General features: G+C 46.3%; 2 protein-coding genes across 8 annotated transcripts in view; one reads left to right on the forward strand and one right to left on the reverse strand.

The window, feature by feature from the left end:
• The first annotated feature begins 114 nt into the window (after window positions 1-114).
• On the forward strand, window positions 115-15,763 carry ORC4 (origin recognition complex subunit 4). Of its 4 annotated transcripts, none has more exons than XM_064718632.1 (14): window positions 117-338; window positions 1,422-1,493; window positions 2,237-2,313; window positions 3,571-3,661; window positions 5,289-5,364; window positions 5,699-5,784; window positions 7,908-7,956; window positions 8,476-8,627; window positions 9,844-10,017; window positions 10,391-10,477; window positions 13,832-13,940; window positions 14,601-14,696; window positions 14,777-14,844; window positions 14,993-15,763. In XM_064718632.1, the coding sequence occupies exons 1-14, from the start codon at window positions 261-263 to the stop codon at window positions 15,179-15,181; spliced, it is 1,404 nt and encodes a 467-aa protein (XP_064574702.1). In that variant the 5' UTR covers window positions 117-260; the 3' UTR covers window positions 15,182-15,763. The 4 variants fall into 4 exon arrangements, with proteins under 4 accessions (XP_064574704.1, XP_064574705.1, XP_064574702.1 ...); XM_064718633.1 differs by having other exon boundaries at window positions 117-329; XM_064718634.1 differs by lacking the exon at window positions 10,391-10,477 and having other exon boundaries at window positions 115-338; window positions 14,993-15,325.
• A 2,064-nt stretch (window positions 15,764-17,827) lies between these two features.
• Window positions 17,828-21,415, reverse strand: part of ACVR2A (activin A receptor type 2A) — a 59,646-nt gene continuing 56,058 nt past the window's right edge. For all 4 annotated transcript variants that reach the window (XM_064718631.1, XM_064718629.1, XM_064718630.1 and 1 more), the window contains 3 exons: window positions 19,891-20,029; window positions 19,277-19,407; window positions 17,828-18,828 (listed from right to left, as the gene is read on the reverse strand). In XM_064718631.1, coding sequence (XP_064574701.1) covers window positions 18,634-18,828; window positions 19,277-19,407; window positions 19,891-20,029 — 465 coding nt within the window. In that variant the 3' untranslated portion in view covers window positions 17,828-18,633. The remainder of the gene's footprint in view (window positions 18,829-19,276; window positions 19,408-19,890; window positions 20,030-21,415) is intronic.

The raw sequence follows: 21,415 nt of genomic DNA on the forward strand, positions 1-21,415 counted from the left end.
GGAGAGGAGCGGAGGGGAGGGAAGGGGAAGGGGCGGGCAGGGGAGCGGGGAGCGCGCGGTGACGTGAGGGGGCGGCGCGCGCGGGGGCCGGTGGGAGCGGGCGCGCGCGCGCGGGGCGGGTCCCGCCCTCGGATGTGGGAGGAGAGGGCGGGAAAGCGGCGTGAGGGCAGCGCGGGCAGGTGAGGGGGGCGGGCAGAGGGAGAGCCAGTGTCTGTGTCTGCTTCAGCCTCCGCCGGGAGGGACGTGCCCAGCTGCGGAGGATGCGCCCTCCTCCCCGCCCTTCATCTGCCCGGGCTCCGGCGTCTCTGAGGGAGCCGCGGATGCAGCCTGTGAGGAGGGTAACGGGGGAGCGGTTCCTGAGGGGAGGAATGGCTGCTGGGAGGGGGCTCGGGTGCCATGAGGGGTGAGGTGAGGGCTGAGGGGAGCGTGCGAGCGGCGGTGGCCGCCCTCAGGTGATGGAGAAGAGGCGGGAAACGTCGTGAGGGGAGGTGGGGGGGCCGGACAGTACTCCAGGACCCTCCAAGCCTTGTAGAGCCCCCCTTAATTTCCTTCTGGAACCTCTCAAGGTCCTCCCAAAACCCGCTCTCAGCGTCCCCGCAGCCCCTCATGGCTCTTTGTGGCCGCTCCATTCCCTCATCGGGGTCGTCACAGACTCTCCCAGCCCCGAAAAATCAACCCCCTCACCTTCCGCATTCCCACAGCCCTTCCCCAAATCCCTCCCCAAATGGACACTTCCCCCGACCCCCTTTTCAGAGCATTCCCAGACCCTCCTAGCCCCCATAAATTCCTCACCCCAAATCCCTCAGGATCATCCCCAGGGCCATCCCCAAACCCTTCCCAGGACCACTCCTAAATCCCACTCAAGACCTGTAATTCCCCCTTAGAGCCTCCCTCAGGCCCTCTTGAATCCCCCTCCCAACCCACTCAAACTTCTCAATCCCATCATTATCCCCCCCAAGGTCCCCCAATCCCCCTCTGGATCTACCCAAATCTCTTCAGAAACCCCCCCAATCCCCTTAGGACCCCTTCAGAGCCAACTTGTCCAGGGAGATGCTGTGGTTATTGTTATAAATAAGGATGGCCAGTTATTCCTGTAAAAACTTAATTCCTGTGTCTTAATGGTGTTCTTGTAGCTTGTTCCAGCTGCAGAAACATAAGGACATAATTTTAAACTCTCTAAAGCATCCTAAAGCCAGTGCTGTTTAGGAGAAGTGTGTAAACATTATTGTTATCAGAAATAAATTTTAAATTATTTCAGTGTTTTGGCTCTTTTTCACTAGGAAGATGGACTGCTGCATCTTTATTAGTTAAGAACAGATGTTCATTACAGTCCTTAAAAATGACCAACATCCAAGCACAGTTTCTGATTGGGATTGTTTGGAAAGCAATGCTATTTAACAAAATGTTTATTTCCTCCAAAGATGAAACCTTCTGCAATGAGCAAGCGAAAGTTGAGGGAGAGCAGTGGAGAAAGTGCTGAGTGCATTTCCCAGGTCAGTTACACCTTTATTATTATATTCTTTTCAACTTATGGAACTTTTCCACCTTCTGCCATTCATGTAATTGTATTTTTTTTTTCCTTGACCAGTTAGAAAAACTTGTACAGATCCTGGATACAATTGTTAGGGCACTAAATGGCTTTTGTATCTGTATTTCTTCCAGCTTCCCACCTGTTGCTTGCTTCAAGTGCTACAATAATAATGTAGTAAAAAATTTAAAGGATGGTATCCTTCTTTTGGAACTGTTTGTGGCACCAGAATTGCACAAATCTATTTTTATCCATTTAGGTTTTTTATCTCCTAATTTGTAGGGTGAATCAGAACCCAGGTGACTCTTTGGCAGCAGGACAGCAGCTGCCAAATCAGTTTGTTTGGTTTTTCGTAAACCTTTATTTCTTAGTTTATTTGGTATTTTTAAACCTTTATTCTCCTGTTTTCCTAAAGTTGCTGGTTAAAAACTGCAACTCATCTTGCAAGGAGTTATCCCTGGATCAGTGATTTCTTATGCATTTTAATTGCTTTTTCTCCTTTTTATAATATTTATACCATATTCTGCCTCCTGCAACTTTATTCTTACTTTCAAATCCTTGATAACAGTAAAAACTGATGTATTATAGAATATTTGCAACACCACAGAAGTGCCTAATTTGCTGTTATTTGATTGCTGTAGTGACATTATTGGTAAATTGTGCTTTTGCAGCCGCAGCCATTTTTCCTGTGCTGTGTTCCATCCGCAGGTGCAGAAAATCCTTCGGGAAAGGTTCTGTCGCCACTGTGCTGCTGGGAGACTCTTTGGGATGGAGCAGCAGCACAGGTGAGGGAGCAGCTCCAGGATTCAGGGGTTTCTGATTTACCTGCAGCAGTGAAAGTCTGCTGCAATCAGAATTTCTGCCTCTCTGTTTTACCAAATGGTGCAGGTTTAAATGACTTCCAGCCCAGTGCTTCTAACAATTATTTACCTCCGAGTTTGACAGTTTTTATTCAGCTGTTCCCTTCTGGTTTTGTCAGCCTCTGAGTTTTGGATTTCTTGTCCTTGTTTTGCATCTCTCATTCATGAAGCACTTTTCTTTTTGATACTCTCAGTTCATTTCCTAAGACTTTGTGTAATGGCCTGGCAAAGCAAGAAGTTAAATTCTCTTGCTGTGCTACTTCATTTTTACTGCAGATTTTCTCCTGTTTGTTGGTGAGCTGTGTTAGAAGCAAATCTTAACATTTCTGTGTTTGTTGAAGCAGAAACTCAAATTTACACCTCCTTCTGGAGCCATCCAGAGGGGGAATTTAGGGTTAGGAATAAGGGATTTAGTGGGACAATAACATTGATAATTGATAATTTACAGATGCAGGTCAAATTCTGCAGATAACAAACATGTATTTAAAGAATTTGTTTAAAACAATTAATTTTTCCAAGGCTGACTTAAATTAAGTGGAATCACCTGATGTGAGCACAAGTTTTCATTACAAGAGGGCCAAAACCATTTATTAAAATAGTGTGCAGAGCTCACATAGGTATTTTATTGCTGCTGTGAGGAAATGCATTTCTGTCATGTCAGTTTTACAAAACAAGCCTCCCCTACTTATACTGAAATTCTGAAAAGCAAAGGGTGTCAGTATCCCATGTTCCAAAAGCACATTATTGATGTGGAATTTTGGGAATTATTGGGGTGTGAGCATTTCCCAGGCATTGGGAATTGCAGGTGTCATTGGCTGCTGTGAGCACTGTAAATGTGCTCTGAGGTGCTGAGTGAGGCTGCAGGTAATTCACAGCTGGGGAGGAACAGTGGGAGCACAGAAAGCTTAAAGAAAGAAATAATTATTGAGATCTGTCCTTGAGAATTGCAGAGCTTTATGAATTAGTGATACTCTCAACTTCAGCATGCTTTAATATTTTAAAGTATTTTAAGAGCTCTGATCACTGAGCCCTTTGCACTTTATTGTATTACATTTCACACTCCCTGAGTGTTGGCTCTCAGAGCAAGCTGAACTGGACTGAATTTTACTCTTTGAATTTCCTTTGGGTTTGGGGGATGCTGTCAGCTGTGAGGGTTTCAGCCTGTTTCTGTTTCCTACACAGACATTTGCTGGAGCTGCTGAGGAGAACCACGGTGCACGGGGAGAGCAATTCCGCGCTGCTCATCGGCCCCCGCGGCTCCGGCAAATCCGCGGTAGGAACAGCCCCTGGAGCTCCTGTGGGCCCAGCACGGCCTTTGCAGAGAAATTCCAAACATCCCAGCACTTTCTGTGCGAATTCTCTTCAGGAACAGCATGGAGAAATCTGCTCCTAACACCTTTGCAATTAAAGCCGTGTTCTGATTACTCTTTAATTAACCTGGTTGTGGGCCCTCACTGTAAAAATGACAAAAAGGCATCCAAAAGCTCTAAAAGGAATAGGCTGAGGGGTGGGTTTGTCCATTGGTGTGTGTGCAGGGAATGGTCAGGAATGTTGTTACCTGCCATGGAGCAGAATATTTTTTGGTGGTTATGGTTTATAAGTGTAGTGTTGAGGTGAAGGGAGTGACCCACCTTTGTTGGTCAGCATCCACTCCAGTTTATTGATCAGACACCTTTTATAACAGTGCTAATTCACCTCATGCATATTGCAAAACCTGAGCTCCCAATAGGCTGTAGAGAAAACTTCAGCTCCTTCTTTTGTTTCCAATACCAAGATTTGTGTTCTCAAAACTTACTTTTACTTTCCCAAAACAGCCAAAGATAGAATATTTACCTGTTATGAGAAAACTGTCTGAGAACCCTGAGAACCTGGTTGTTTACAGAAACAGGCTGTGAGAATTTGCTCCTCACAGTTGCCTTTTAAGCCATTTCTGAAAAAATCTCCAACAGTGTAGGTTTTGTATTTTAAGGGAATTCTCCTTAGTGAAGCACATGAAGACACGACCTCTAAATTGAATGTTCAATACTTCAACATTATTCAGACACTCAAGTCTTTAATATTTACTGTAAAAGATGTGATGAAAAATTTGTGGTCCTTTCAGACAGAATATAATTTAGCAAAATCACCTATGCAGAATGAATTGCTTCCTTTTTATATATCAAATGTAAGATGCTGGAGTAAAGAAAATCATGTGTGTGTATATTTATATATATGTATATATTTATATATATTTGTACATATTTTTATATGTTTGTATATATTTATGTACAAATATATATATTTGTATATTTATATATATTTGTACTTGCCCATAGGTGGGAGCTACAAATCCTCCTCTGAAGAAGCCAAAGCAAATAGTAGCTTTTTAATTTTTAAATTTAACATTTCCACTACTTACAGATATTTTAATACAAGTTTTTACTAGTAACAAGTTTTTGATGGACACCAAGTTTGGAGTTTTATAAGCAGCAGTTGGTGTCATTGGGCAGTTTTAGTTTTGTCTTCCAGAGGAAAAGAATAAGCAGAGTTTCTTTTAAGATCTAAAGCAGAGTTTCTTTCTACAGCATCCAAAGAAGCCATGAAACTGAATATGGCACCAACTCAAGAGTCAAATTCTCTCACATCTCAAATTCATGAAGCTTTTTGATTAAGGCAAAAGCCCCAGATATTAGCCCAAAATAAGTGACTGAAATAGCAAAGTTATTTTCCTTTCCCTCCCAGTTCAGCAGAATGAGCAAATGCAGTGCCACAGTCATGGCTGGTGAATGCAAAGTTGTCATTTTGGGGTTTTAGTCTGGAAATTACTCAAACATGTTTCCTGTCCTATATCTGTAATTACACATTCCTTGCTGATAAAAAATTAATCTTCTCACAGAAATTCTGTATTTTTTCCTTCCTAGTTATTAAATCATGTCTTAAAAGACCTCAGGGAAATGGAACAAGTGAGAGAGAACCTCTTGGAAGTCCACCTGAATGGCAAGTAAAGCATCATTGATCCAGGCTTATATTCACTTCTGTATTTTGTATGTACTGAGTGAAATTCTTGCTTTCAGCAATTCAGTCCAGCCTAAATCATGGACATGTCTGTGAGTTCTAAAATGCCTCTCTTTGTATTTATTATATAAAGGGAACTTCTGTGTAATTAGTGGCAGAATTAATCCCTTGTCAGGTACAGAAACTGTCCAGGCTGATTTTTGAAAATGCAAAAAGCTCTGCAAGGCTGGCAAGGCAGAGAAGCTGCTGTTAAATTTCTGGTGGGAATGAAGGGCAGCTGCCACTTCTCAATGAAGAATCCTTTTCTTTCTTTCAGGGCTTCTGCAGACAAATGACAGCGTGGCCCTGAAGGAGATCACCAGGCAGCTGCAGCTGGAAAATGTGGTTGGGGACAAAGTTTTTGTGAGTGACTCCCCTGTCCCTCCAAACCCTGTCCTGGGACACTGGGGCTCTGGGTGCTACTAATGCATCATTATTATTTTTGTAAAAACCCACCAGCTTGTGCCTTACAGGAGGGAAAAAGGGAAATCTGTCTTAACAAGCCCCAGAAAAATAAACTTCAGTATTCCAAAGTTATTCCAAAGTATTACATATTTCTAGTATTCCTTAAGTATTTATTATTAATAGTGTTCCTTAAGTATTCCAAACTTCAGTATTCCAAAGTTATTCCAAAGTATTACATATTTCTAGTATTCCTTAAGTATTAATTATTAATAGTATTCCAAACTTCAGTATTCCAAAGTTATTTCAAAGTATTACATATTTATAGTATTCCTTAAGTATTAATTATTAATAGTATTCCAAACTTCAGTATTCCAAACTTCAGTATTCCAAACTTTAGTATTCCAAAGTTATTCCAAAATATTAACTATTTATTGTATTCCTTAAGTATTTATTATTAGTAGTATTCCAAACTCAAATATTCCAAAGTTTTTCCAAAGTATTTCTAGTATTCCTTAAGTGTTTATTATTAATACGATTCTTTAAGTATTCCAAAGTTATTCCAAAATATTAACTATTTCTAGTATTCCTTAAGTATTTATTATTAGTAGTATTCCAAACTTAAGTATTCCAAAGTTTTTCCAAAGTATTTCTAGTATTCCTTAAGTATTAATTATTAATAGTATTCCAAACTTAAATATTCCAAAGTTTTTCCAAAGTATTTCTAGTATTCCTTAAGTGTTTATTATTAATACTATTCTTTAAGTATTCCAAAGATATTCCAAAATGTTAACTACTTATAGTATTCTTTAAGTATTTATTATTAATACTATTCTTTAAGTATTCCAAAGTTATTCCAAAATATTAAGTATTTCTAGTATTCCTTAAGTATTTATTATTAATAGTATTCCAAACTCAAGTATTCCAAAGAATTTCTAGTATTCCTTAAGTGTTTATTATTAATACTATTCTTAAAGTATTCCAAACTTATTCCTAAATAATAACTACTTATAGTATTCCTTAAGTATTTATTATTAATAGTATTCCAAACTTAAGTATTCCAAAGTTTTTCCAAAGTATTTCTAGTATTCCTTAAGTGTTTATTATTAATACTATTCTTTAAGTATTCCAAAGATATTCCAAAATGTTAACTACTTATAATATTCTTTAAGTATTTATTATTAATACTATTCTTTAAGTATTCCAAAGTTATTCCAAAATATTAACTATTTATAGTATTCCTTAAGTATTTATTATTAGTAGTATTCCAAACTTAAGTATTCCAAAGTTTTTCCAGAGTATTTCTAGTATTCCTTTAGTGTTTATAGTATTCTTTAAGTATTTCAAAGTTATTCCAAAATATTAACTATTTATAGTATTCCTTAAGTATTTATTATTAGTAGTATTCCAAACTTAAACATTCCAAAGTTTTTCCCAAGTATTTCTAGTATTCCTTAAGTATTTATTATTAGTAGTATTCCAAACTTAAGTATTCCAAAGTTTTTCCAAAGTATTTCTAGTATTCCTTAAGTATTTATTATTAATAGTATTCCAAACTTAAGTATTCCAGAGTTTTTCCAAAGTATTTCTAGTATTCCTTAAGTGTTTATTATTAATACTATTCTTTAAGTATTCCAAAGTTATTCCAAAATATTAACTATTTCTAGTATTCCTTAAGTATTTATTATTAATAGTATTCCAAACTCAAGTATTCCAAAGAAACTTTGTTCAGAGGCGTGGAGAATTTGGAAATGTTGTTTTTAACATTTCAAACCAAAGAATTCAACCAAAAAGCAGGATTTTTAATATATTATCAACCTTTTTTGGTCTATCCAAAAAGGAAGTCTATGCAGGCTTCCTAGAGCTCTCATTTTTCCATGGAATTTCTATTAAAATATTCAGTTTATATTAAAATATTTCCATTAAATCCTGAGTTGGATTGTACAGCATGAAGTACCAGTGGACATTTTTGAAAGCAGAGTTTTGGAAGTGATGGCCTCCATAGCATTTCTGAATTTGCTGTAATTAAACAGCTCTGAGAATGACACTGCAAATCCATTCTGAAACTTCTTTATTCTGTCTAGGGCAGTTTTGCTGAGAACCTTGCCTTCCTCCTTGAAGCTCTGAGGAAAGGTAAACCCTAAAAACCCTGTTGTGAAACTCTGGCTCACTTGACTGGAAAATGGAGTTTTTATTTCTGCTTTACAGGTGGAATGAAGAAACTTAGCCCAAAAATGTGTCATGGTTACAAAATCATGTAAAGAATAATTAATACTGATTATTACACTGAATATAGTGTATACACCTGATAATGATATATGCACCTGCTGGGACTGCTAAGGCTTGCATGTAATGTTAGCTGTGAAGGACAGATTCTTTTATCCAGATTGATGCTATTAAAAATGTTGTTTTTAAAATAAAATTGGCCAAGTCTGTGTTCCTTGCAGCCAGAAATGCTGTTTGAAAGAACACTACAAAACCTTCCCACTTTTTCCATGTATTTTCCTCTTTGCTGTTGCACCTGTAGGGAAGGAGGGCTCAGTGAAAAGCTGAAAGGAAATCTGTGCATTTTTAACCCCATTCACAAAGAAAGCTGCAGCAATGGAAGCCCAATGCTGGAGTGGCCCTGCTAACTCTGCACCTTTCTCTCAGGAGACAGAAGCAGCAGCTGCCCAATTCTGTTTGTCCTGGATGAGTTTGATTTGTTTGTGCACCACAAGAATCAGACCCTGCTCTACAACCTGTTTGACATCTCCCAGTCTGCACAGACCCCAGTGACAGTCATTGGGCTCACCTGCAGGCAGGTAAGGAATTGTCCGGTTTATCTGGGCTGTTTGAGGGGCCTGGAAAGGCCCGGGGTGGCCTTGGGGCAGCCGCGTTTCAAAGGACGAGAAGAGGCTTCAGTTCTTCTTTCGGTTTTTATGTTTATTAATTGTTTATCTAAAAGATTTTCTCTGGGCCCGACAGAGCTCTGCTCAGCAGCCAGCCATGAGCACACTCCCTGCCCTCCGGGCGGTCACCTATCTTTATACCCAAAGTTACGTGTACAATATTTATCATTTTTCCCCAATACCTTTCACCCTTATTGCCCAGTGCACTTTTAGTAATGACCAATCCCAAAGTGCCACCATCACCACAGAAGATGGAGGAGAAGAAGAAGAAGAAGAAGGACAGGACACGCCCCAATTCCTCCATCTTACTTCTCTAAACCCCCCTGTACAGAAATCCTAAACCCTGTGTTTCACTCTCTAATTAACTGATCCCTTCACCATTCACCCCGGTGAAACCCTCCTGTCCTCATACAGGTGTCGTCTCCTGTGTGGGATCAAAGTGCAGCCACCAGACACTTCTGGAACATTCCAGGACTCCTGAGCCCCCCAAGGTGGTCTCGGTGGCTCAGCACCTCAGGACTGAGATCCTGAGATCCGACAAGAAATAAATGCCATTTCCTCATTCCACGTTTTTTCTTAGTTGGAATGACTTCTCCTTCCCTGGAACCTTCATTTCCTAAGAGACTTTGCTCAAATGATCCATTTTTTCTAACTTTTGAATTGGGAAGGAGGATGTAAAAAACAAAATAATTGGTGCTGAGAGCAAATTGAAGATGCCCAAAGCCTTCAGGCTCACTGCTAAAGGAGCAACCCAAAATTTCTAAGGACACAAATTCAATATTAGACTGGTTCACTCTTTGGAGGGGCTCCTGAAGTTTTGGTTGGCAGTTGGCAAGGATGTGTTTAAATCTCTTTTTTTTTTAAAGGAACCACTTCAGTAGGGTGGTTTCTTAAAAAAGAAAATAAGTTCAGGATTCCCTTTTCTAGAAAAAGTGAACTTTTGCTAGAAAATGAGTTCAGGATCCCTGTTCAATTTGCTCTGATTTTGCAATGACATTATGTTGAATTGAGGGCAAATTGTGTGAAATAATTCCTGGGGAACACTATGGAAATTTGATAAAACTTCTGTTTTCACAACCAAATTCATCTGCTTTTTTAATTACTGTTTTTCCTTTTATTTTTCACCAAGGATATCCTGGAGCTCTTGGAGAAGAGAGTGAAGTCAAGGTTCTCCCACAGACAGATATATTTGCTGAATTCCTTTGATTTTAAACAATACATGAAGATATTTAAGAAACAGCTTTCTCTTCCTGCTGAATTTCCTGATGAATCTTTTGCACAAAAATGGAACAATAATGTTCAGGTACTTGAAGCATTTTATACTTGATTTTAGGAAAAATTCTAAAGTGAGAGCAGTGTAAAGCTGGTTTACTTTACACTTTTACTGGTAAAGGATATGTGTGTAAAGCTTTTATCTAAGATTGGCATTTCCTTTCACTGGCTGAGTGTGACATGGAATAAATTAAATTATTATAGAGAATCTTTGCTTATTGAAATCTGGAGGTAAAATTGTCACAGAAAACACCAGAAAGTTGAGGTTGGACATGGAAATTGTGTTGTTAGATGTAAGCTGAGCTCTTTTAAAAACACATTTCCCTGTTATTTTTCCAGGTGGGTATGAAATGATTAGAAGTGAATGTGAGGTGGTTGGAACATGGCTGTGCTGTCTCTTGCAGCTCCTCTCCGAGGACAGGGCCGTGCAGGGGGTGCTGCAGAGCCTCTTCCAGCACAGCAAGGACCTGCGCTCGCTGCACTCGCTGCTGGTCTGTACTGGGGTTAGGAAACCTCCTTGTAGGGATTTGGGAGCTCTGGTGGTTTCAGGGATTGGGAGCAGCTCTGGTGGTTTCAGGGATTGGGAGCAGCTCTGGTGGTTTCAGGGATTGGGAGCAGCTCTGGTGGTTTCAGGGATTGGGAGCAGCTCTGGTGGTTTCAGGGATTGGGAGCAGCTCTGGTGGTTTCAGGCCGTTTGTCTGAGCTTTGTCTGAACTTCTCTGTCAGCCCGTGCTGGGTCAGTCCTGCAGCACTTACCCTGGGAGGATGGGCTGTTCCTTCAGATGGGGCTGAGCTTTTGCTATTTCACTTCCTCCAAGCCTTTCCATTCATAAAACAAAACTGTAGGTGAAACCTTGTGAAACTCCTTTTTCCTTTCTGAGGTTGTTTTTGCTTCCTGGTGAATCCTGACATCTGCTCATATTGAAACTTGTTTATTCTGCTTGGACTTCCATCACCACAGAGGAGCTGCAGCTCTCTTGGAGGAGAGAGTTTTAAATTTAAGCTGCCTCCCTAATTCTGCTTTGGAGCACAGCTCATGACACTTTTACAGAGGATAAATAACACTAATTTAAATAGCACTAATTTAGCCATCCCAAAGTGTCCCTGTGCTTGTGTCAGTGTGAAAAGCCCCCTGAGGTGTGACCTGCTCTGGGCTGGGCAGGCTGCAGCGCCCCCAGCTCCTCCTGCAGGGCCCAGGGGCACCCTGGGAGCCACAGCAGAGCCCTCCTGGTGCTGCTCTGGGTTCTGCACTTGGTTACACGATTGCAGATGGCTCCTGGTGCAGGGCACCCAGATCTGGGCCTGTGGCTGCACTGCAGGCCAGGAAAGGAGCTGATGGCAGCCCAGAGGCTCAGCTTCCCCCTTGGGGTCTGCATGTGCTGAGCTCTTCCTTTGGAAAGGAACTTTCTGTTCTGAGGTCAGCTTCACAATAAAAGCACATAATACAGGCTCTGGAGGGATGAGTGAGGAGTTCCTGGACAAACTGTGGAGAAGAGAAGGGTCTGGGGAGACCTTGGAGCCCTGGCAGGGCCTGAAGGGGCTCCAGGAGAGCTGAGAGGGGCTGGGGACAGGGATGGAGGGACAGGAGCCAGGGAATGGCTCCCAGTGCCAGAGGGCAGGGATGGATGGGACATTGGGAATTGTTGGGAATTGGGAATTCCAGGCTGGGAGGGTGGGCAGGCCCTGGCACAGAGAAGCTCTGGAGCGAGTCCTGAGGAGGCCACGGAGAAGCTCCAAGAACTGGAGATTCTCTCTGGGGACAAAATGCAGCAAAATAATTGTTCCAAAATCTCCTTTTCTTACCCCTCCCTGCCTTCTCCCCATGGTGCCTCCCAAATCCTGATGCTGGGCCAGAGCAGCACATGGAATTGTGGATGATGGCTGGAGAAGGGAAGGCTCCAGGCAGAGCTCAGAGCCCCTGGCAGGGCCTGAAGGGGCTCCAGGAGAGCTGAGAGGGGCTGGGGACAAGGGATGGAGGGACAGGAGCCAGGGAATGGCTCCCAGTGCCAGAGGGCAGGGATGGATGGGACACTGGGAATTGGGAATTCCTGGCTGGGCTGGGATTGCCAGAGCAGCCCCTGGATCCCTGGCAGTGCCCAAGGCCAGGCTGGAGCAGCCTGGGGCAGTGGGGGTGTCCCTGGGGCAGTGGGGGTGCCCCTGGGGCAGTGGGGGTGTCCCTGGGGCAGTGGGGGTGTCCCTGGGGCAGTGGGGGTGTCCCTGGGGCAGTGGGGGTGTCCCCGGGGCAGTGGGGGTGTCCCTGGGCACAAAGGCAGGTGCAGAACAGCTGTAAGCCATTCCTGCAGCAGCCTCTGAGGTGCTGATCATTGACATGGATATAAACAGGTTCAGGAGGATTTTTCTCCTGGAATCAGGAGGCTTTAAGGTTTTAAGCCTGGAAAACTTTCCTGGCAAGATGATATTGAAGTGCCAGCTATTTGCAGGGTTTTCAGTGTGAAGCTGTGTGTGTGTGGGGTTTGTCCATTCCCATTGCAGGGTCACTGCAGGAGCTGTGTCCATTTCCAGCAGGAATGCAGTGAGCTGTGTGTGTGTGTGCTCTGTGTGTGTCTGTGTGTGTGTGTGTGAGCTGTGTGTGTATATGTGTGTGTGTGTGAGCTCTGTGTGTGTGTGTGTGAGCTGTGTGTGTGTGTGTGTGTGTGAGCTGTGCCCATCCCAGCAGGCACACAGTGAGTTGTGTGTGTGTGTGTGAGCTCTGTGTGTGTGTGAGCTGTGTCCATTCCCAGCAGGAATGCAGTGAGCTCTGTGTGTGTGTGTGTGAGCTGTGCTCTGTGTGTGTGTGTGAGCTGTGCCCATCCCAGCAGGCACACAGTGAGCTGTGTGTGTGTGTGAGCTCTCTGTGCTGTGTGTGTGTGTGAGCTGTGCCCATCCCAGCAGGCACACCGTGAGTTCTGTGTGCTCTGTGTGTGAGCTGTGAGCTGTGTGTGTGAGAGCTCTGTGTGTGTGTGAGCTGTGAGCTCTCTGCTCTGTGTGTGTGTGAGCTGTGTCCATTCCCAGCAGGAATGCAGTGAGTTTGTGTGTGTGTGTGTGTGAGCTGTGCTCTGTGTGTGTGTGTGAGCTGTGAGCTCTCTGTGCTGTGTGTGTGTGTGAGTGAGCTGTGCCCATCCCAGCAGGCACACAGTGAGCTCTGTGTGTGTGTGAGCTCTCTGTGTGTGTGTGAGCTCTGTGTGTGTGTGTGTGTGTGTGAGCTGTGTCCATTCCCAGCAGGAATGCAGTGAGTTGTGTGTGTGAGCTGTGCTCTGTGTGTGTGTGTGTCACACCCTGAGCTCTCTGTGTGTGTGTGAGCTGTGTGTGTGTGTGTGTGTGTGTGTGAGCTGTGCCCATCCCAGCAGGCACACAGTGAGCTCTGTGTGTGTGTGTGTGTGTGTGTGAGCTGTGTGTGTGTGAGCTCTGTGTGTGTGAGCTGTGTGTGTGTGTGTGTGTGAGCTCTGTGTGTGTGTGAGCTCTGTGTGTGTGTGTCACACCCTGAGCTCTCTGTGTGTGTGAGCTGTGTGTGTGTCACACCCTGAGCTCTCTGTGTGTGTGTGTGTGTGTGTGTCACACCCTGAGCTCTGTGTGTGTGTGTGTGTGTGAGCTCTGTGTGTGTGTGTGTGAGCTCTGTGTGTGTGTGTGAGCTCTGTGTGTGTGTGTGTGAGCTCTGTGTGTGTGTGTGTCACACCCTGAGCTCTCTGTGTGTGTGTGTCACACCCTGAGCTCTGTGTGTGTGTGTGTGTGTGTCTGTCACCCCCTGAGCTCTCTGTGTGTGTGTGTGAGCTCTGTGTGTGTGTGTGTGTGTGTGTGTGAGCTCTGTGTGTGTGTCACCCCCTGATCTCTCTCTCCCCCCGTTGCAGATGCTGGCCTGCAGCGCCGTGACCGTGCACCACCCGCTGCTGACGGCCGCAGACCTGCAGGAGGCCAGCAGGCAGCACAGCACCGACTCCAAGGCCAACCTTGTCCATGGTAAAGCCCAGCTGCTCCCAGAGCTGCTCTGCAGGCAGGGGGGGTCCAGTCCCTCCTGGAATTCTCCTGGTGGAGGAGAGGCCGTGCAGGGAGTGCTCCAGGGTGGGAGCTGCACTGGCATTGCCCAGGGAGTCAGCTCTGGGTCACACCTGCCCGTGGGTGCAGCAATGCCAACTTGGATACTTCCAGTTCTTGCCTTTGGGTGGGAACAGCCCAATCCTGAACATTTCTGCTTCAAGTACACAGCAAACAAAGGTTCTCTTATCAATCCTCTCCAATCTCAAGCTGTACCAAAGGAAATACAGGTTGGATATTAGGAAGAAGTTTTTTACAGAAAGGGTGATAAAGTTCTGTGGAGGTGGTGGAGTCCCCATCCCTGGGGGTGTTTAACAGAGCCTGGATGTGGCACTGGGTGCCAGGGTTTAGTTGAGGTATTTGGGCTGGGTTGGACTCCATGATCTGGAAGGTCTCTTCCAACCTGGTCATTCTGTGAATTTTCTAAGACTTGGAATTCTGGAATTTCTTTACATAATAATGATACAGAACAGCAATGGGTGAGGCCCAGAGCATATAAAATAGAGGAATAAGTGGAGTGGGTGAGCTGCCTGTGTTTGTGATGTGCTCAAGGGAAATACTCAGGATTCCTGTCTCTCCCTGCAGGTCTGTCTGTGCTGGAAATCTGCCTCATCATAGCCATGAAACACCTGAATGAGGTCTATGATGGAGAACCCTTCAACTTCCAGATGGTTTACAATGGTGAGAGCAGTGCCTGAGCTCCACAAACCCTGCCCCACTCACTTCCTTCTCACTGCCCTTTCCTTCTCCTGCTGCTGCAGAATTCCAGAAGTTCATCCAGAGGAAGGCACACTCTATGTACAACTTTGAGAAGCCAGTTGTCATGAAGGTGAGCCTGAAATGCATTTTTCCTTTGAGTTGTGAAGTACTTTGGTTGTAGTTCCCGGGCACAGATGGGGGTGGCCGGTCAGAGCCCTGGGAGGGAGCGGGGTGTTTGGGGCAGGAGCTGTTCCCTGCAGTGCCTTCTCCTCCCCAAGGCCTTTGAGCACCTGCTGCAGCTGGAGCTGGTGCAGCCGCTGGAGCGGCCGTCGGCGCGGGCGCAGCGCGAGTTCCTGCTGCTGAGGCTGCTGCTGGACAGCAGCCAGATCATGGACGCGCTGCAGGTGTACCCCAACTGCCCCACGGACGTCAAGCAGTGGGCAGCCTCCTCCCTCAGCTGGCTCTGAGCCCCCAGCCCGCACAGGGAATGCTCACCCACAGGAAGGGGCTCAGATCTGGGAGCTTTTGGGTCAGCTTGCTTTGCTGAGCCATGTGGGGTTTTCTAGAGAGCGGTGCTGCTGCTCCCTGCTGGCAGCCAGAGCTGTGCCTCCCTCCCTCTCTCACTCCCTCACTCACTCCCTCCTGGTGCTTCAGCTCACTCAGTGCCACCCCTGCTCTCACACTCGGTTCCCACCTGGAGCCATCCCAGCTCTGGGCTTTCTCCCTGTGCCTGAGGGCTCCGCTCCTGGCTCAGGCCATGCCGCCCTCCTGGCTCCCTTCTACAGCCCCATCAGCTCACACTGCACTTTTCCATCTCAAATCTGACTTGACATGGAAAATTTATCCAATTAAATCTTTAATCACAACCGAATTTACTTCATTAAATGTCTAATCCAACAGGCTTCAGCCGCAAGGGCTGTTGTGTGCCAAGTACAAGGTAACATCTTTCCATACCAAATTTTTTGGAGCAAAACTCAAAAGTTTGGCTCAAGAGCTGCTGTAGGACCAGCCCCATGTGTTTATTTTAAAATAAAATTTTTGAAGAAGCATTTGCAAGTCAGAGTAGTCACATTTTTTATTTTCCCACTGGGGAAGAGGGCAGAGTATACATTTGTATTTGTACAATATTTAACAATCACTTTATTGAGGGCGAGGGGGGGTTGGTTGGTTTCGTGGCACTCGCAGAAAAGCAGCAAGTGCCTTTTAACAGTAGTACAACAACCTGTGCCCAAAACACTGACAAATACAAAGAGGAAAGTTAAAGTAATCGCTCACCAAACTCGAGAGGTAACGAAGAGGAGATGGACTGAAAAAAACAAACTGGAGGGAGAAAGCAAAGCAGTCCTGCTGGTTGAGTATCTGAGGTAACAGATGTTCCATCAAGGATGCTACTGGAGTCCTTTTGCCCAGGGATGTGTATTGCAGCTTCCTGTGTTTTGTACCAAGTGTTCCTGATCAACAGAAATGTCTTTAAAAGGTTACAAAAGCTGGAAAAGAGGAGAGGGGTGATGACTGATTGTGGATGCTGATGGAGCAGGACAAGGCTCAGCACTGGGTACCGGTGAGGTTTGAGAGCTGCACTGCTGCAGTTCCTGGGTCATTCCATGCCCATGGAGGAGTTTGGGAATGCCCCAGGAAGGGCAGCTCTGGGACAGGGGACAGGAACGTGTCACCCTCAGCAGTCCCAGCTGGGGAGGCCAGGCAGGAAGGGCCCAAGGGCACTGCCCAGACAATGCCAGAGCCCTGCCCTGCTGCTCCCAGCTCTCACTGAATGCCCTCAAACAGGAATTCATTGCCCAGCCCTGGAGCACAGCAGCTCGGGGAGGTCACTGAGAGCCCCTGGAAGCTGTGGGGAGGAGCAGCCTTTCCTCAGGGAGCCACAGGGTGCTGGCAATGCCAGGAGGCTGGGATGGAACAGAGCAGGGATCTCCCAGAGCCAGGAGCTCCCTGGGAGGGTCACACACAGGGAGGGGCCTGGACTCAGCTTCAGTTCTTCCAAGAGACCAGAATGAAACCAGCCCGTGGCAAAAGCCCCAAAGAGTCCATGGTTGGGATTTGTTCAGAACTCCAGTCCTGTGTGAAGTTTAACTAAAAGTGGAGCAGAAATGGAAGCCAAAGGGAAGTGTCCAGCCCAGAGGATCCCACAAACTGGATTTCCTTGCCTTTCCCACGGGCCCTTGGAGCAGGATCCTCGGGCACAGCTGGAACATCAGCCCTTCCTTCTCCCTGCCTGCCCAGAGCTGCCTCTGCTTCACCATCACCCCCCCTGCTCCCAGGGCTGCAGGTCCCAGCTCCAGGAGCTGCCACCTCTGCTTTCCAGAGACGCTGGGGGACACACGGACACAAGGACACACAGCACACGCCGGCCGCTGCCACCTCTGCTCCATTGGCCTTGGAATCTGGTGGGAAGGATCCAATCAATGCAGTGGGACAGCATTTGGGAGAAGCACTTTGGCACCCAGCCACCAGTCACTGTAATCCCAGCACAAGGCTGACATCCTGAACTGCAGTGCTGGAGCTGTGAATTTCCACGGTTTTCCTCATTTTCTGTGAGTCTGCACTCTGGCCATCGAAATTCCTTTCGTTACCTCGGAATGGTCATTGCATATTGTGAGCAGAACTAGGTTATCCCTGAAATTTGTAACGTTTAGGATCTGCAATCTGTGGCTGGAACTTTGTGAGTGACTCCAGGCTCAAGCTGTGGGAGCTGCACTCCCCTCCCGTGGCACCGAGCTCTGAGTGCAGGGAAGCTGCAAAGCTCCAGGCAGAGGGAGGGGAATGGGGGAACGGAGCTTCCTGAGGTGATCCTGAAACAGCGGCACAGCCCCCACTGCCTGCGGGCCAGGCACGCGCCGCGACCTCGGCACAAACATAAATAGGAAAAAGACTCTTTTTCAAAAAAAAAACAAAAAAAAACCAACAAGAATTCAGAGCTTTCCAGTGTCACAGCTCAGAGAAAATTAAAAAAAAAAAAAAAAGAAAGTCATGCTTAAGGTTTCAAATATTCCTCAGACACAGCAAACCTAAATAGTATTCAGTTAAATAAATGGATGAGATACTCTGGGCAATGGAGGGAAAAGCTTTCAACTAAAAGAGGAGGGAAAATTTTCTTTCAATAAACAGCACTTTTTCTTTTTTATACACAACAAGCGAGTACAAGAAAAGGCTAAAAACACGGCTCTAGGAATGGCCACTTCCTGGGGGCATGAAGCTTTCCCCTTCTTAAATAACACAGGGAATTGGGAATACATCATTTACAAAACACGGAGCGGTTTATTATTCCAATTAGTGTTGTCAATCATAATTTAGCGAGGTGGAACTGAGGTATACCTGGTTGAGGGAGGTTAAGTAATACTTGGAAGCCTCTTTGCTCTATCCCATTGATTACTCTTGTTTCTGTACACGGAACAGCAGCACACGGAACATTCACAAGCTGTGTCGTAGTCGCATTACAATAGTCATTTTATAAACAACAACGAATGCAATAAAAACAAGTTACCCTTTTTTTTTTTGTTGTTTTTAAATCTGAAATGAAATGTTTTTGATTTAAAAAAAATAACAGTAGTTCATTTAAAGGAATTAGTCTCTTCTGACAGGGATTAAGAAATCGGATGTCAGTGTTTAAAATGCTCATTAGCCCGTTCAGGTCCGGATTCTTCATCGCAAGTTCCTGTTCTGCACGTGAGGGGTTCTCGGTCACGTCCTTCAGGTGTAAGCAGGGAATGCAGAAAGTCTCATGGATCCACGGTGGGGAGGAGGAGGAGGAGAGGGAAAACAAAGGATAAACACCTCTTGGTGACGCTCCAGAGAGACTTACCATCCGTTCCTGCCACCCGGAACAGCAGTGACGCCAGCAGTCCGTGCGCTGTAGCAGCTCCAGTGAAGAGTCCTGTGGTCACTTCCATGACCAGTGCAACTATCATAGACTGGATTCTTTGGGAGGAAAGTCAACGTTTGTCACCATTGTGACCACAGTCACGATGTCCTCTGTTGTTATAATGTTAGTGAGTTTTTGCATCTGGATGATCCTCTCCTCCACGCAGCCCGCCGACAGCCGCGCCTCGGCGTCGTGATCCCAGCACTCCTCGATGGTCTCGCACAGCATCGCCATTCCCTGGGGAAACAGCTCACCTCAAAAAGGGCCCTGCAGGGACACCTCCAATGGGAGCCTTTGTGTCCCACAGCAGGGTTGGTGTGAGCCTGGAGTGTCCCGTGGGGCCTCAGCTCTGCTTTGCTCTGCACGACTGAACAAAAACTGTTCAACGGCAGCAAGGGGAAAATCCTGCCCTGCACTTCTGGAGCCCCTCAGTGTTTTAAAAAGGTGAATCCCTCACACACCAATTGGGATTTCACTGCAAAGGAACTCCAGGATCTCTTCTTCCACCAAAAAACAGAAAAAATCCCTCACTTTCTAATACTGCAGAAAGAGCAGTCTAAGATGAGGAACATTTACAGCCCATTTAGCTCCTACTGGAATTATGAAACCCCTCCCAAACCCCAGTGCAATGTACACAGCACAGCACAGACAGAACGTGGCACTCAGGGGGTTGGGTGACACTTACAGAATGTTTCTGCCAACACTCCCTTAGCACAGGCCTCTTCTTTTTGTGCACCACAACCTCCTGCATGTCCTCCAGGGAGGGGTGCTGGCCAATCTCCTCCTCGAAAGGCAGCATGTACTCATCCACGGGGCCTGCAGGGAAACGCCAGTTCAACGGGAAAGGGAAAAGGGAAAGTGCAGCCATGACATTTTCTAAAAAATCCCTTTGCCAGGATTTTTTTCCTGAGAAGCTGAGAGGCCTCAGAGGAAAAGAAAAACAATAATTATCTGCTGCTGTGGAATGCAACAGGTGCATCTGGGATTGGCCCATGTTGGTTGTTTCTAATTAATGGCCAATCACAGTCAGCTGGCTCAGACACTCATGAGCTTCTGATGAAATCCTTTCTTCTATTCTTTTAGTACAGTTTTAATATATCATTTTGCTATAATATATATCATTAAATAATCAGTCAGCCTTCAGAACCATGGAGTCAGATCCTCATCTCCTGCCTCGTGCTGTGGCACCGGCACAGCAAAGGGAGGATTGCCATGCTGGCTGCAATCAGAACCCGCAGTGTTGGGGCTGCCAGGGGCTCCCAGCCCACCCAGCCCACCCAGGGCAGGCCCCTCTCTCACCGTCGGCGGCCGTGCAGCGCGAGGCCAGCTCCCAGAGCACCAGCCCCATGGCGTACATGTCTATCCTCAGGAACGCGTCCCTCTGGAAGTTGATGGCACCTTCGAGCACCTCGGGGGCCATGTACCTGCGGGTGCCCACCTGTGGGGGCACAAAACACCCATGGTGTGGTTGTGTGTTGTTAAGTTTCTTGTGTTATTCCCCCAGTTTATGTATTGTTCTCCCCTATTATGTGTAAAATGGTTTTGTCCCCCCAGTTTTTCCCGCCACTGCTACCCTGTCAGCTAAGTTGCCATAGTAACCGCTATTCACAGTTGCCGATATGTGATTGCCCCTCCCCTGGTTTCCCTTATAAGTGAAAGTTGTTTCCTCCCTGTCCAGTCAATCACCCCCTTTCTCCTCCCAGGTTTCGAGAGCCTTCTCCTCTCTGGAGATGGTGGCTGGCTGGGGTCCCAGGACACCTCCTTTACCTTTTGATTATTGGTCTCCATGGAGTGTCAGTTCTGTGAAGTTCATCCCCTCACCTTTCCCGATTAGTTCCGCCTGTACCCACCCCCTCCTTTATACTCCTGTTTCACCCCTATGGAGAAACTTTTTCCCGGTTGGTTTCCCCGCGTTTGGATCCCGCAACACCTTCAATAAACCGATGTTTAACCCCCGGGAAATGGTCAGCTCCGTTCCTCGCCATACCCGCGGTGAGAGCCGGGCGCAGCCAGCACAGCCCGAGGCCCTCAGACGCCGAGGGGCGCTGGCCAGGAATTGCAGAGGGGCGTCGGCCTTTCGCCCTCAGCAGCCGGACTCTAAACTTCGGGCCACATATGCCCCCCTCTGCACCATGGATTGTGCCCACAATCGTCCCCAGCACGGGCACTGCCCCCCCTGCTGCCACACAAAACCCCTGCTCTGTCCCAGGCCAAACCGGCCACGGTTGGAACAACCCAAGGATGGAACAACCCAAGGATGGAACAACCCAAGGATGGAACAACCCAAGGATGGAACAACCCAAGGATGGATGGAACAACCCAAGGTTGGAACAACCCAAGGATGGAACAACCCAAGGATGGAACAACCCAAGGATGGAACAACCCAAGGATGGAACAACCCAAGGATGGAACAACCCAAGGATGGAACAACCCGAGGATGGAACAACCCAAGGATGGAACAACCCGAGGATGGAACAACCCAAGGTTGGAACAACCCAAGGATGGAACAACCCAAGGATGGAACAACCCAAGGATGGAACAACCCAAGGATGGAACAACCCGAGGATGGAACAACCCAAGGATGGAACAACCCGAGGATGGAACAACCCGAGGTTGGAACAGCCCAAGGATGGAACAACCCAAGGGTGGAACAACCCAAGGATGGAACAACAATTTCCATCTGCTCTGGGGTGCCCTGACCCCCAGGGCAGCACTGACTTTGACCCCCATCCATGGAGAAAGTTTCCTAAACTCCAGAATACACCAGAACCCACAAAAGTGTGCAATAGATTATAGAGAGCACTGCAAGTGTAGTGAGAAATTT

Source organism: Zonotrichia leucophrys, chromosome 7 (assembly GCF_028769735.1).
Source record: "Zonotrichia leucophrys gambelii isolate GWCS_2022_RI chromosome 7, RI_Zleu_2.0, whole genome shotgun sequence".
NCBI classification, from domain to species: domain Eukaryota; kingdom Metazoa; phylum Chordata; class Aves; order Passeriformes; family Passerellidae; genus Zonotrichia; species Zonotrichia leucophrys.

What these genes read in the sequence shown, in the direction of transcription:
- ORC4 (XM_064718632.1), top strand. Translation starts at nt 261, where the DNA reads ATGCGCCCTCCTCCCCGCCCTTCATCTGCCCGGGCTCCGGCGTCTCTG. An exon ending in CTTCCAGATGGTTTACAATG is followed by an intron (nt 14,697 to 14,776) that starts GTGAGAGCAGTG and finishes CTGCTGCTGCAG; the next exon opens with AATTCCAGAAGTTCATCCAG. An exon ending in AGAAGCCAGTTGTCATGAAG is followed by an intron (nt 14,845 to 14,992) that starts GTGAGCCTGAAA and finishes CTCCTCCCCAAG; the next exon opens with GCCTTTGAGCACCTGCTGCA.